The sequence below is a fragment of the Anomaloglossus baeobatrachus genome, chromosome 1 (assembly GCF_048569485.1).
Source record: "Anomaloglossus baeobatrachus isolate aAnoBae1 chromosome 1, aAnoBae1.hap1, whole genome shotgun sequence".
NCBI lineage: Eukaryota > Metazoa > Chordata > Amphibia > Anura > Aromobatidae > Anomaloglossus > Anomaloglossus baeobatrachus.
The window spans coordinates 672,033,690-672,050,402 of record NC_134353.1 but is presented as its reverse complement, the minus strand read 5'-3'; the positions used below and the strand labels follow the sequence as shown (position 1 = coordinate 672,050,402).

Sequence of the window (16,713 nt, the reverse complement as noted above, 5' to 3'; positions counted from 1 at the left end):
CATAAAGAAGAAATCACAGTTAAAAAAAACCCCAATACACAGTTGTTTTATCTCATCTCCTTTATTCACAAAGAACTATGCTTTTGGATTTGGCACAGTGAAGGTGGAGGATCCACTTTATGTTGTGCCCTCCTCCTTTTCCTCTCTGCCTCCCATCAACTGCATTAAGAAATTCTCCCTGACTTATACTTATTCAGCTGAAATCCTGCCTGGCTTACCGAGAGGCATCATGTCAGAGCAGAACTCCTCAGCTCCAGGAGACAAGCACTCCAAACATGATGCAGGTCCCTCCAACAACACATTACCACTTTCAATTTCTCAGACTGATTCGAGAGACAAATGGAGCAAAAAGATGGACTTTCTTCTCTCTGTCATTGGATTTGCAGTTGACTTGGGAAATGTATGGAGGTTCCCATACATCTGCTATCAGAACGGTGGAGGTAGGTTATATAGCTGCCTCTGCAACTTAGAATATTTGTTAGTGTCAGTTGCAGTCATTTTTTTATTAATTGGTTTTGGATAAACACTAATCAAAAAATGTAGTAATTAATTACCTTTATACAAAGTTTTACAATTTAATATAAACTCTATAACTAAACAATATTAAAGTCTAATATTATAATACATTAATCATATTAATTAATAGTAATGTGCAAATTTGTTTCTTTGATTTTCTAGATTTTGAACTCAATTTTTTTTTTTAAAGCAAATGCATAAGTGATAGCTATTGTCATACTTTGTATTTGTATTTACTGGAAAACAATATTTAAGTTTTAAGCTAAGCCTTACTCTGACATTAAGAAGATGTAAGCTGTAAAACATTTTAATATTTGTTTTGCAGCCGCAAGAAACAGACCTTTATCATTATCTGTATTTGTTTCAGTGGAACCAGGGAGATTCTGAAGCTTATTATCGTAATAATGCATTACTGTTTTGTTTTTCAAGTCGCTGTAATTTTGAATTTTAGTGTTTATCAATATTAGTGTTACTTAAGGAAGAATGAATGAATGAATTAATCAATCACTTTTATATAAAATGGTACATTTTTTTTCATGGTATATTACTACTTCAAATACTCTTTAGTACCCTTTAGATTATTTGCAGATATGATAAATATATTCACTTACATGTTTGAAGATATTGTAAGCAATCACATCCTTTAGATAGCTAAAAGGAACCTGTTAGGTCCCCTATGCCCTCCAACCCAGCAGCATTCACATCTGTATAACTAAATTCCCTCCCTAACCAGCCCTGTATAATGTTATTCACTTAACTAAATGTTTATAAAAAGGATTTATAAGCTCCACTTTTCCTATGCTAATTAGGGCCTTGACTAGTTGATGGAACCATAGTTCCCTTAACTAGTCAAGGCCCTCTTTCTATGTTATAACACCCTTTTGGGTGTGAAAACATGATTTACACAAGCTAGAAATCTCACGTTGTGGGCGGCTCAATTCGGCATTGTCAGAGTCCCTTTGAAGCCAAGTGTACGTGTCCCAGCTTCAGAGAGACGTCCTGCGCATGAACGGAACTACATGTGCACTATGAAGCCAGGTGTACGAGTCCTGGCTTCAAACACATGTAGTGCGCACTGAACCGAAATCAGGACTAAGACACAATAGCAGCAGAGAGGTGAGCATGACCATCCTCTGACACTGCACATTCATTAGCATGTTAGTATGGCAATAAGAGCGTATTAACATGCTAAGGGGGCCGACTAGCCAGGGGAAGTCCCGCCCTTGCGACTAGTCACTGGCCTCATTAGCATATCATATGGGATCTTTAGAAATACTTTTTCTCAAGATCCCTTTATCTATGCTATTGTAGGCTGGGACTGTTAGGTAGGGATTAGCAATATGTACCCAGAACTGCTCGTGGTTCTGGCTGCATATTGCACCTGACAGGTTCTCTTTAAATAAATAACATTAGAAAAGGCTAGTTAGGCAGCGAATTTACTCATATAGATGTGAATGCTGGTGGTTGGAAGGCATAAGAGACCTTACAGGTTCCCTTTAATTATTGTTACGCTATGGCTTCATTTTAATAGGATATAATAGTATCGTACAGTTAGTGGAAAATACATGTGCTTTATATCATACAGTCTACAGAAACCTAGCTATAGAAAACACATGAATCATGAATGAAGGCTGATCAGCTGTAAACGTCAGAGTGTTCAGTTCCGTCAGATGCACGATGGACTATGGTAAAATTAAAGTCCACATTCCTAGGTACAATAATTTAAAATTATTTTATGCAAATAACAATTATGATTTAATTCCCTAATACATAGTCTTATTTACATAAATAGGGAACTAATTGTTTTTGTTCTGTCTTCTGTTTTTTTTCATCAATGTCCATCCATAATGTTATTCAATGTAGTCTTTCCTGCCTTTTTTTCTTGTTGTGTAAGTGTAGTTTACAAGAGCTTTGCTTTCCGATATGTTCAAAATAAAATTCATTAGGAATAAAGTTGATTTGATGATGGATCCATATATTTTTTTCTTACACTTCCACAGTAGGCACAATATATTTGCCAGCACAAAAACATCAATACTTTTTTCTGCTTCAATTTGATCATTATGATGACTTCTTTATGGCCTTCATACTTGTACTAAATCTTTAGTTATGAATAGGAAATGGAAAATCTTTTTGTGTTTTGTTTTTTGTCACTAAATGTTGAATTTTTAATCTGTATTTTGTTTTTTTATTCTTTTATTATTGAATAGGCTACCACATGGATGTTATAGTCAAAGGCATAACAAGAAGCTCCTGAGGTTCAATCCAATATTCTTTGTAGCGACATAAACTTACAATTTCAAAACTATTATCAGTTGAGTAGTTTTCCAGACCTATCATTGTACTTTCATTGTCTAGTGACCGATTCTTGTAAACCTGATGATATCTGTGGTGATATCATCAGTTCCCATAGTGGAGCAATTTTACTTTGTTTTCACCAATAAAGGACTCTTTTGTCTATGATAATAGATACTAGTAGGAGTAATGTAGTAACCGTTAAAATATATACTTACTATTTGAGTTGCCTCTTAAGCGTGCCCAGGCATGCTTAGTAATCGAATGAGTAGTGCAATTGCTTGAGGGCCATGCTTGAGTCCTCGTCCTGTATGTTAGCAGATAACCAATGCAGGGCACATTTCAGTTCAGCGAGAGTTTATCTTGGAGGGAGATCATAGAGTACAGCAAGTATAATAGCAAGGTTTATAGCAAGACAGTTCTTCAATACTTATACTACTGCTGAAACCTAAATCTAAAAGTCGTTTCCAAGGCTAAATATAGTCCTTTCTTGTAGTAACACTGCTGGAAAATGCAGTCACTGTAAGGATAGCTGCTGAAGGTATCAGTATAGTTTGGTATATAGACAAGGTTTATAGCAAAACAGTCCTTCTATACTTATACTGCTCCTGAAACCAAAAACTAAAAGTCCTTTTCAGGGCTAAATACTGTCCTTTCTTGTAGTAACACTGCTGTTACCTGCAGTCACTTATAGCTGCTGGGGGAGGGATAGTTCGGCATTAGAGCAGGTATATAGGCAGGGTTTACAGCAATATGTTTCCCAGGAAAACCCTTCCACATGGTCCAGTTTCACTAGCCAAGAGTCTAGACCACATAATCCTCACCCTCATCCTCCTTCCACTCACCTTGGCAATTCGCAGGACACAAGTGATCCCACACTCTGACACTCCAAGAACCTCTTTAGATTTACATTTATTGTTTCTGGCCTCTCGCCTTGCATGTTTCAAGAGGGACGTGAGGAGATCATTTGTAATGATGCACAAATATTTCAACAGCCATGGTCACAAGAAGATGACAGTGGGGAACGGCAATTAGTGTCTCAAGAGGTAGATAATGATGACACAGAGTTGCCAACAAGTCATGATCTTAAGTCATCAAGTCAGGAGCACCAGAGTGTGGAAGTGGAAGACTAGGTGGTGGATGGTTGAGGAATCAACCAAGATGGTGAGCGGCGATGATGCCATAATCAGCTTAACCATCCCATTTCTGTGTCTACTCAAATGCTCACTGCTCACAATCAAAGATAAACCTTTGCAGGAGGAACAGGTAGAAATGGAGGAAGAAAGCACACAGGGTGATACTACCCAAACCAGCCTTATCTCATCAACACAGCTCGGATTGGGTGATAATGAGGAAGGGAAGGCTGAGGAGGAGGTGGAAGAGGCACAAGAGATGGTTGCCTGTGCTACGAAGGGTACTACCCACACCAGCTTCATCCCATCTGTTCAGTGTGGATGTAAAGAAGAGGAGGAGGAGAAAGAGATGGAGAGTCATCCTCTTGGTGGGGACAGGGAAGTTTTGCTTGTTGTGACTCTGGCACACATGGCTAACTTTATGTCCCACTGCCTTTTCCATAACCCTTGCATTATACCCATTTTGGCCAACACTGATAAATCACCCTTCTCAACCCATGTTACAAGGAGAACTTTGCATCTCTACTTCCTGTTGCAGAGAGGACTAATAAAGTGGTGCAATACCAGAAGGCTCTAGTCGACCAATTACCACAAAAATTCACATCTGACAATGGCGGCAGCAGAGGTCATAGTTCCTTGGGCAACCAAGGAGGAGAGAGGAGGGAAATACACACCAAATCCAACAGAGGCAGGGGAAAATTGTCAAAGGTCTCGGACAATTTCATTAGACCCTCCTAGTGCCCAGGCCCTGATGCAATGGTAGTCAGACAAGGAAAGAAAAGCTTTGGAAGATGGTGAAGGAGTTATTAGCTGGCTGGACCAGTGTCCTCCACTATTGGGTATCTAAGCTGGACATGTGGCATGAACTGTCCATCTAAGTCATAGAGATGCAAGCCTGCACTGCTGCTAGTGTTTTGTCACAGCAGGTTTTTAGTGCCAATCGTGGGCATAATAACTTATAGGTGCATCCACCTGTCAACTGAAAATGCTGACAAGCTGATTTTTATCATAATGAACAAGACCTGGATTGGCCCAGACTTCTCAACCCCACTGGATGACAGCAGCAGAATCTAAAGCCTTTGTTTTCTGGTGTATTCCCATGCACTCCTTATCACCCAAAAAACAGTATACAGCTCATGGTTTATCCATTTTCATTTCCTTCTCCTTGTCCACCAAATCAAAGGTGTCATTATTCAGCACTTGCTCTGAATTTTTCCAGGGTGTGTATGATGCTTTTCTTCATAAAGTTTTCAGGATATGTACAGTACAGACCAAAAGTTTAGACACACCTTCTCATTCAAAGAGTTTTCTTTATTTTCATGACTCTGAAAATTGTAGATTCACATTGAATGCATCAAAACTATGAATTAACACATGTGGAATGAAATACTTAACAAAAAATTGTGAAACAACTGATAATATATATTCTAGGTTCTTCAAAGTAGCTACCTTTTGCTTTGATTACTGCTTTAAGTTTATCCGAGTCACCAGCCTCAGAAATCGCAGGTTAACAGCAGCTCAGATTAGAAACCAGGTCAATGCCACACAGAGTTCAAGCAGCAAACACATCTCTAGAACAACTGTTAAGAGGAGACTTTGTGCAGCAGGCCTTCATGGTAAAATAGCTGCTAGGAAACCACTCCTTAGGACAAGCAACAAGCAGAAGAGACTTGTTTGGGCTAAAGAACACAAGGAATGGACATTAGACCAGTGGAAATCTGTGCTTTGGTCTGATGATTCCAAATTTGAGATCTTTGGATCCAACCACCGTGTCTTTGTGCGACGCAGAAAAGGTGAACGGATGGACTCTACATGCCTGGTTCCCACTGTGAAGCATGGAGGAGGAGGTGTGATGGTGTGGGGTGCTTTGCTGGTGACACTGTTGGGGATTTATGCAAAATTGAAGGCATACTGAACCAGCATGGCTACCACAGCATCTTGCATCGGCATGCTATTCCATCCGGTTTGCGTTTAGTTGGACCATAATTTATTTTTCAACAGGACAATGACCCCAAACACACCTGCAGGCTATGTAAGGGCTATTTGACTAAGAAGGAGAGTGATCGGCTGCTACGCCAGATGACCTGGCCTCCACAGTCACCAGACATAAACCCAATCGAGATGGTTTGGGGTGAGTTGGACTGCAGAGTGAAGGCAAAAGGGCCAACAAGTGCTAAGCATCTCTGGGAACTCCTTCAAGACTGTTGGAAGACCATTTCTGGTGACTACCTCTTGAAGCTCATCAAGAGAATGCCAAGAGTGTGCAAAGCAGTAATCAAAGCAAAAGGTGGCTACGTTGAAGAACCTAGAATATAAGACATATTTTCAGTTGTTTCAAACTTTTTTGTTAAGTATTTCATTCCACATGTGTTAATTCATAATTTTGATGCCTTCAATGTGAATCTACAATTTTCAGAGTAAAGAAAATAAAGAAAACTCTTTGAATGAGAAGGTGTGTCCAAACGTTTGGTCTGTACTGTATGAGACCTGCCTCTACATTTCTATACCACCCAGGAGTAAATTTTTTTTCAACCCTTGCACTTAGTGCATAGGCTTTGCCAGTCAGTCACACTCCTTCAAAATGTGAGGAAAAAAAAGAAGGTTTTCTGAAGCACTCCTCTATTTGTCTTCCAGGGTGTATTGCTGTTCCTACTTCTATTTTTTGGCAGCCCTTGCACTTAGTGAATAGGCTTTCCCAGTCTAGGAGTCCCACTCCTTCAAAATGGAAAAAAAGGTTTTCTGAAGCACTCCTCTATGTGTCTTCCAGGATATATTGGAGACCCTCCAAATTATTGGCAGCCCTTGCAAATAGTGCATAGGCTTTTCCAGTCCTACTCCTTCAAAATGTGAAAAACAAATTTTGAGGTCCTCCTTTGTGTCTTCCGGGGTGTATTGCAGACCTTACTTCTGATTTTTGTTAGCCAATGCACTTGGTGCATGAGGCCCTCCTTTATGTCTAGTACAGAGTTTATCAGAGTCCCTCTTCCTTTTAATTTTTGGCAGTTCTTGCATTGTCCCCATAGGTGTTGTGAGTTTCAGAATCCCTAATTCATAAATTTAACAGGATGTGTCTGACTATGTCACACATATACCAATATAAGGTAGTAAAATGATAAAATTACACTCTGGTGACTATTGTCAAGGTCAGAATGACGATGATGATGAGACTCAAAGGATCTCTCGATATCCGGCTGCTGTTTCTAATTAAAAATGTCATGTGTGCACACGAGAATAAATAACTGCACAGCAAGTCAGTTATATCTATCTCCATGACTGGCTCTTGACCAAGTGTGTTTTTTATTGTTTTAAAGAAACTCTAGACCGAGCAGTAAGGGGGTGTAAACAAAAGTTTTAGTCCAATCAAGTATCGCAGGGCAGGGCTTCATGACGTAGAGAGATCTACACATCCTTCTTGGATTGGTCAGTCCAGACTCCAGGAATTTTCCTTTGTCCATCTGTCTTGGGTGTAGAACAGGAAATAGCAGCCATCTTCAAGCTATATATATATATATATATATATCCTAGTATATACTGAGTCTAAGGAAAATACACTGAATATGCAATATACATATATACATGTTAGTAAGAAACAAAAGCATTCACAAATATGTGTGTTAGTTCACATCTACTGAACTATATAACCGAGTCTATGAAATGGCTGAATTAAGTATTTTTGGATACTCAATTCTTTATCCTCAACAGTCCCCCCTAAAGACTTACTTCTGCCATTTCTAAATTCTAAGGGTACTGTGTTCCCTTAGGAAGAGAGGTAGAAAAATCTGTTGGAAAACCTGCCTAACTGAACGTTGAAACATGGGCGGAAAGGGGAAAGGGGTTTTCTTCACCGGTTTGAGACCAAGGACTCCTAGGCGAGTCCTCACCCTTTGTAGTTGGACTTTCCCATGTCTCAAGGTTCCCTAAGTCCTCTCTTCTAACTGTTCTGGCAATGCTGATCTAAAACTGTACAGGGTTTTCTGAAAAGGATAAGTATGAGCAGAACGCTCAGTGCAGCTCTGGTTGATTAACCCTTCTGCAATGCGAGGTGTGGATCCATAGATGTTTCTGTGGTTGGATCAGCTCCTCTAGTGTTGACTCATGGCTCTTTCTCGCTTGTCCTTTAGGATCAATCAGTCTCCTGACTGGAGACCATATGCTAATAGCTCTAATTTAAGATCTGGAGTTGGAGAATACACCTGATTATCACACTATTCAGTCAATTATATAAAAATATACATGTCTGTGCTAAACTAATAACATCTTACATAAAGACTTGTTTATTACGAAAAGAAAACAAAACATATACATTTTGTACACAATTTGCCAGTCTCCACTTTTCTATAAAATATACACTTTTTGTAAACACATTTTTCTTTACATACCACCTTCATGTGCTTCTCAACAATATCGTTTTCTGCACTGGAATGCCTCTGACCTAACCTGGAGAGAGATTTACACAACACGCACAGACTTGCATACAACATGCTCATGATATACATCTATAATCAGTTTGCAGTCTCTAAAAATGGGTAGAGCAGGTGCAGGGTGTTTCTACGGACTCTTTACAGTTTTTTCTCACTTCGTTCTAGGCACTTGTCTCACGAGACTGGGTGAATCTGCCTACCTGGGTACTGAACCCTGGCGTCACCAAAGCACACACTGACAATTGTCTTTCACAGATGTTACCTGGGCCATCATTAAGAAGAGCTCTCATGGCAGAGAAAGCTTACCACCCTTTGTCCACAGACCTTCCTCAGTCAGCTGGCTCCCTGCATGTCACAGTCTATTCCTTGTTGTATCGCTTGTTCCTGTTAGGATTTAAGAACACAAGGAGTGACAGAAGTCACTGACGTGAACGGTGTCACCAAGGCATGGTCGGTATTGGTGAAAGACTCTCAACTCTAGGCCCGTTCACTGCTTCTTGGTCAGCTGCACCTGTGCGAGGATCTCCATCCGAATCCATCAGCTCAGATCTAGACTTTCTTTTCGGCATACCTAATTCATTTGACAACAGGAAAAAATCTACAACCTACATACACCTCTAAAGACTCTTACCCACTCCTGTTCTACCCATCAAGAGAGGCATTAATGCATCACTGTCTCCTGTATCAATAGGATTGGAGGGAGTGGTCGAATTTAGACTACCTCATGTGGTGTAAACAGCAGCATATCCAATGCAGAATCGATCACCATCTGGTTTCATCTATAAAAACAAAAACTAAAAAATATACATTAGATCATTCTTATAACTTCATCTCTGATCATAATACAGTTAGTGGTCATCTATACTTCACATGACTGAGAATACTTAATAAATAAACAAACAAATAAACAAATAAACATATAAGACAAGACTTTCCTATTTCAGTTAACAGATATACCTCATAGTAATCTAATAAACATAGCCTGTGGGAAAAAGGTCAGCTTCAAAACCTATCTAATATGCCTACTGCACCCTCGAAGAAACTGTAGAATATAATTAATACCTTATTTCCCCCTTGTTTAATTGTTTATTTACCAATATGGCAAAATTCAGCATTTTTATACTGGTATTCCCTAAAAGAAAAGATAAAACAGCAGGTAATAAATTAGCCACATACTAAAACCTAAAATGAACAAACACTGAAAATAACGTACATCTCACAACACTATACATTACTGGGAAATTTTAAAAACCTTACAATAAACAACACTGTATCCATAAAGAAAAGAAAAACCTTTCATAGTAGAAACAACTGAGACATGATTAAATGACAGCTGTGACTAGGCGACTAACCTGCAAAAATATATGAATTGTTTAGAAATAATCATAAAAACAGAAAAGGTGATAGAGTCACAAAATAAAAATATATTGTTCAAATAAATCGCCATTAAAAACAAAACAACACAAATTATATCGCACATCCCATGAAATCTAATATTCCCTATTCCGGTATAAGCAGTAAACTAAAAATGGGAAATCCTGAACTCTAAGGGTTAAACCAAACTTACGTCACTATTGGGGAAAGACACATTCCATTCCTATCTCTGACTTTATCAATTCAGTAAAAAATTTCACTTACTTATCTTTGACTTACATGTATTGGATAGCTGAGTAAACAAATATACAATTTATACTTATTCAAATGTGTTAGTCATTTATACCACAGAACACCTCCCACCGGGGGATGGGTGGAGAGCTTTGAACAAAGAGCCATTGCGAGGGGTGTGGCTTATGAGGTGTACTGCCATCAGTGGGTGTAGCAAGACGGCTGCCACAGGAAGTTCCAGGCACCTGACTTCCGGGTGCAGCATCCATGTTGTGACTCCCTGGGTTTACTGGGAGTGGCTGGAACTACGTAGTAAACCAGGGATACTTTTAGTGTCTGTAAATTTGCATTCCAGCATAGAAAGGAGAGATTTGATTAGCACCAGATATAATGACTTCTAAAGGAGAACAATGAGGCACCGCTAGAGAAAAACATTTAGTGATTCTACAAACAGCAACAGACAGTGAATGGGGTCTTTGTTCTTCATTATAAACTCACTGGAGATGAATCTGAACTTCAATACATGGATTGCAGCCTGCCATCTAGTGGTAGTCCAACGATATTACACAACTTTTTGCAATCTTTTATATTTTTTTTCCCCGTTTTTTTTGTAACTAGGGCGACAGCGTTCTCAGCTCCTACTAAAAACAATCTCTTCTTGAACAGAGTATACAGTGCTCTAGTTGGATTGGCCACATCCAACTGAACCCTCTTCCCACTTCCCTACTATGCAATAAGGACACACTTCGACGTCCAACGTACGAATACAATACCGTTCCTCGTACGTTCCTATTTTTCCGGCTTCTCACATAGCAGTGCATGAGTTAATACTCAGGGGAATACGCTGGTTCAAAACACTTTTCTCCACCACCGGAATCCCTCCCCCTCTTTCCCGTGTAAGAAGACACACTTTTTCAGCGTCCAACACGTGGATACTAATACCGTTCTCCACGTGTTCCTATTTCCGGCTATAAACACAGAAATCGATGTGTTATATAAAAAAAAACACTGGGGGATACGCCAATTCCCTTATCTCTCTGTTCCAAAAACAAACCAACGATTACAAACTGCTGAAAAACGCATAAACCAGTTAATTTCTCTCTAATCCAAACCAAAATAACACTTGTCTTTCTTTCAAATCATTACAACTCTGTTTGCTGTACTATACAAAGGCTGCAGCCATCTCCTGTATATTAGCCCACTGACCCCTCCTCTCTCCTCGCTCCAAAGAGCTGCGCTGTTTTGACCACCGGTGTCTGCCTCTTCACCCTCCACCCCCCTTGCTTCTCAGCTTAAAGACAGCAGGGACGTAGCTATGTAATTCGATCTCTGCTCTTTCTTAAGCAGCTGGTGGACATATGGCCCCCACCTTTTTGCTTCCTCTGAGTGTAAGAATGTAAGGATGTAGCTGCTTCTGTGGGCTTCTGCTCCCCCCTCTCGCATTCTTTGTTCTCAATAGAAAGACTGTTATGGATGTCCCTGGGCTCCACCAGACCCCCGCAGTCTGCCTCTTCGCTCTCAGTGAAAAAGAAAAAAACTGCAGGCAGTGGGTGATTAACTTCCCCCCCTGCTTTTTCACAGAACAAAAACAGCAGCTCCTTAGCCTCCGTTTCCTCTCCCTCCGTGAACAATAACAGACAATTAACTCTCCGAGAACCAAACAGAGATATCACAAGCTTGATTAACCATACACCTATATACAAATCAACAGCTTACTCAAAAAGCCCCCCATTTCTACCTTACTTACAGCTCAGAAATACAGACAGCCGGATACTTTAAAGCCTACACCTAGCCCCTTTGGAAGCTGGGTCATTGTAGCTCACCGGCGAGTGACAGTCACACCGTTAGGTCTCCGGTGCACTACCATTCTCCGGACTAGTGACCACCCCCTTTCGCCAGGTGTCTCTCGAACCACAGGTAAAACAGCACACACAATATATATGATGGTTACCGTGAAATGAAGGGTGATCAATCCTATCGAGCGACACCTGGATACTTGTGGAGTAGCCCCCAGACGTCCGGAAAATGGAAGCTCTGACTCATCCTTCTCGGTGGCCCCACACTTGGCGCGCCAACTGTCAAGGTCAGAATGACGATGATGATGAGACTCAAAGGATCTCTCGATATCCGGCTGCTGTTTCTAATTAAAAATGTCATGTGTGCACACGAGAATAAATAACTGCACAGCAAGTCAGTTATATCTATCTCCATGACTGGCTCTTGACCAAGTGTGTTTTTTATTGTTTTAAAGAAACTCTAGACCGAGCAGTAAGGGGGTGTAAACAAAAGTTTTAGTCCAATCAAGTATCGCAGGGCAGGGCTTCATGACGTAGAGAGATCTACACATCCTTCTTGGATTGGTCAGTCCAGACTCCAGGAATTTTCCTTTGTCCATCTGTCTTGGGTGTAGAACAGGAAATAGCAGCCATCTTCAAGCTATATATATATATATATATATATATATATATATATATCCTAGTATATACTGAGTCTAAGGAAAATACACTGAATATGCAATATACATATATACATGTTAGTAAGAAACAAAAGCATTCACAAATATGTGTGTTAGTTCACATCTACTGAACTATATAACTGAGTCTATGAAATGGCTGAATTAAGTATTTTTGGATACTCAATTCTTTATCCTCAACACTATCATTAGGTGTAGTTTTATTTCCCCCTCTTTTATGTCATCTACGGTAATCATAGGCGACTGGGAAATATGGTGATAGATGGCCCAGCTACTAAAGAGGTAGAGGAGGTGTTTTTTTTCTCTTTTTAATTTTGCCTTATATACAAGTCATTACTCGGGGAAGCATATTTCCTAATATTTTTCCCTGGAAAATCCTTGTTTTCTTTGGTTTTCCATGTTTTATTGTCCATCCAAAAAAAGTAGAGTATTTTCTGCACCAACTCTTCAAGTCACAACTAAGCAAATTGTGCATGACACTTTAGTATCCTCATTGACTTTGCTGGCATCAGGATTCTCTTCAAGTTTTGTGACAAATCTGGACTCAAAAATGCACATAACGTGTGCACACAACCTCATACTCTGACAATATTGTTCCATGGATGAAGTAGCAACTACTACATGCAGAACAACCTTGCACAGGAGATGGCAACCCTTGTACATGTGACAACCCTGGACTAGTCAGGTCGTCACAGGGTACTGCATGCTCTTTATCTCCCAGTGCAGGACTCAACCCCTCTTGGTTCTGGGTTCCCAACTTGCGGCACTGCCTCCACCAGCACCTAAAAATCGTAATCACACCTCGCACCACACCCTGTCAGGCACACTAGTAGGCTGCTAAGCTGGAGTAGGGCCGCCCACCGAGGGGTCAGGCAGGGAGGTGGGAGGTGACAAGTCAGTTCAGTGGTAGCCCTCAAGCAGTGAGGAGATCAAGGAAGCTGGGAGTTGGAGCTCCCAGGGGAGAAGCAGATTGGGTTGCAGGCGGTGGTCTGGGCCTGGAGGAGCCCGAGACCCGGTTGCGGGATATTGGGACTGGGTGCTGGCTTAGTCTAGGAGGACAGTCGGCAGCTGCAGTCCAATAGCCGGCCTGGGGCCGAAAGTACGTCGGGGTACTGTACCCTAGGTCGGGGAGAGGCTTCAAGCAACCCGGCAATTAACCTGCGGAGGACAGGGCCTTTATGGACTGTTCCCACGAAGGTCAGAGATCGGGGGAACTAGCGCAACAAAGGGGATAGGGCTTTCCAACCAAAGCAGCCCACTGAAATCCCAAGCGTGATCTCCTGAGAGCAAGCTCCTCTGCTACCCATAGTAGGGAGCGGAGCCCAGACAGCTCCAAGGTTACGAGCCATCTGGAGACTTTAAAATTCTGTGCACAGAGGCAGGCTACAGACCACCAGGCAGTGCTGCAGGGGACAGAACCCGGATGAGCTCCCCAAGAGGGCAGCGGCACCCAGAGACTTGGTTTACCACGTTGTCAACGTCTGCTTTCCTTCTGAGTGAGTACCTGATTAACCCCTGTTACCAGCAAGCCTGCGCTCCCCTTGCAATCCATCCCACCATCCAGGGTCCCGGGGCCTTTCCCTAACTGTGGAGGGTAATGTCATCTGGCTGCCCCACTCCATCACCCCGGGTACTTCCAACGGCAGCGGCGCTACTCCCTATTACCGCACACCACAGGTGGCGTCACAAACTACCTAACTCCCCTGTAAATAACCCCCATCACGTTTCGGAATGAACTTGAGCCCCCGGGTCCGGAGACCCTCGAGTCACGAGTAGTGACACTCGGATCTGAGCAGTTCGACTACTGCTGGGGCGGGACTCGTCCGAGACATACATGCTGCAAACAAGTTTCTCCAAGGTGTGCCGAGTGTTAGTTGAGAAAATCACTTTCAGCAGAAGACTTTATCCATTATAAGTTCATGCTCAAAACTTATAACTCTGCTCTTCATCTGGCCAAACAAGTCTACTTCACCACCATCATCACACCACTATTGAAACTTTCTGCTCCCTCCTGAGTCATAAAGTACAGATCCAGTCACCAACTTCAGAGCTGACAATCTGGACACTTAATTCCTAGAAAAAAATCAACTAGATAGGACATTTTTGCACAATTTTTGTTACAATTACAAGGCTCCTTCCTTCTTCTCACCCTACAATCTTAAATCATATCCTCCCTCTATCTGAAACTCATGAAACTCAATTTCCCCCAAACTGAACTTCTCATGTTTAGAAATGAGCAAAACTAAGGTTCGGGTTTGGGTTTGGAAACCGACTTCCAAAAAGAGGAGTTCGGGTTCAAAGTTCAAGTGAGTTACAAAAGCAAACCACTCAGTGAGCAGCGCTGTGCTTGGGTATGATTCTGCGAGACGCATGCAGATTTTGAACGGGGTAAAATCAGCGTGATCAGCTGTAGTATGCACACAGACAAAAAATAAAAAAAATTGATAAATCCCGCCTACCCTCTCCCACAAGTGTTTTGCTTATGGCTGTCAGCATGTGGGCGGAGACACAAACTGCCCAATTACTGACTTCCATTGAGGTTCAGTTCAAGTTAGGGTCACAAACCGAACCTTATCTAAGGTTCGAATATGCCCTGTGAACCAAACCTCCAGAGGTTCGCTCATGTCTACTCGTGTTGTCCCACCTCCATTAACCTACCTATACTCGCTCGTTCACTGTCTTGGGGTCACATTTGACACTGAACTTTCCTTTATTCTCTATATCCAATTGCTTACTCTTTTACACTACAGTTCAAAATTTTGGGGTCACCCAGACAATTTTGTCTTTTCCATGAAAAATCATACTTTTATTTATCAAATGAGTTGCATAATAATAGAAAATATAATCCAAACATTGACTAGGTTAGAAATAATGATTTTTACTTGAAATAATAACTTTCTCCTTCAAACTTTGCTTGTGTCAAAGAATGCTTCCTTTGCAGCAATTCCAGGTTTGCAGACCTTTGGCATTCTAGCTGTTAATTTGCTGAGGTAATCTGGAGATATTTCACCCCATACTTCCAGAAGACCCTGTAACAGCGTGTCCCTCCCCCGCTTGTGCTCATGGTGTAATAGTCTGTCCCTCCTTTGTACTGCTTCTGCTGGGAGATTGCTTGTTCTTCTCAGCATGGGACTCCTGCAATCCACAACTTGGTAGAAAGAACAGAGCCAGGACGTCTAAAGTCCATTCATGTATCAAATGTCCAGGGGGAGGTGGGCCCACCTTAGGGGCTATCCCAGGAGAGAAGAACAATGAGACCCATGTTAGTTCAGTTAGTTGGATCTCGGCTGGAGAAGGAGTAGGATTTATAGCTGAGGCTGGATCATAGAGCCTGTGTATGGACTCTCACAGATTGGAGATCAGTGGCCACGTGGGATTGTGTTTTGTTGTTCACCCTGTTGGACTCAAGGAACTCATATAAGGACCATTGCCATATTTTCCCTGGCGTTGGAATACCGGAAGGCACCCCTGGATCTTTTGTTTTGTTGTGGACTCCTTGCAGCCTTTTATTAAATTTATATTTATGTTTGGTGCTTTATCTTTGTGGTTCCAATAAAGCCTTTTGGATTGTTCCTTGGCCTGGTGTCCCTTACTGCTCTGTTGCATACCCCATTACAGACCCTCCCACAAGTTGGATTGGCTTGATGGGCACTTTTTGCATACCATACGGTCAAGCTGCTCCTGTAGCGCCCCACGGGGTAGGTGTTTTGATCTACTCGTCGCCGAACTGGGGGTAGAGATCCTCTGCGTTGTCACTGGGTGGCCTGGCCTGGTTCCGTTCCCCCGAGGTGTACAGGAAGGAGGGTGGCAAGGAGGATGGAGGTAGTAGTTGAAGGTTAGGAAACTCTTTTAGGATGATCGTGACTAGGGATGATCGAATATTACAAATATTCAGCTTTGCGAATATTTGATGAATAGGTCACCGCTATGCAAATATTCGATGCGCAATGTAAGTCTATGGGAAGCCTGAATAGTTGCTATTCGGTAACTATTTGGGTTTCCCACAGACTTACATTGCGCATCAAATATTCGCAAATAGTCGAATAGCGGCGACCTATTCGTCGAATATGGGCGTAGCCGAATATTTTAGGTATTCGATCATCCCTAATTGTGACACTAATTGTGGTACGCGGCCAGGGATGGGGGCCGGCGCTGCAGGGTCTCTCACCGGGGCAGATGTCGAGTGCAGCCGGTATGGTGTCGCTCCCCACAGCAGGAGTGGGATTACCACAAGGAGTATGGCGGGGGTGATTGTAGTCCCTGTTTGTGC

At 41.8% G+C, this 16,713-nt stretch overlaps 1 protein-coding gene across 1 annotated transcript in view; it reads left to right on the top strand.

The window, feature by feature from the left end:
* The first annotated feature begins 214 nt into the window (after nt 1-214).
* Nucleotides 215-16,713, top strand: part of LOC142248375 (sodium-dependent serotonin transporter-like) — a 183,063-nt gene continuing 166,564 nt past the window's right edge. Inside the window, exon 1 of the mRNA XM_075320045.1 lies at nt 215-440. Within this exon, the coding sequence (XP_075176160.1) occupies nt 230-440 (211 nt within the window). The 5' untranslated portion in view covers nt 215-229. The remainder of the gene's footprint in view (nt 441-16,713) is intronic.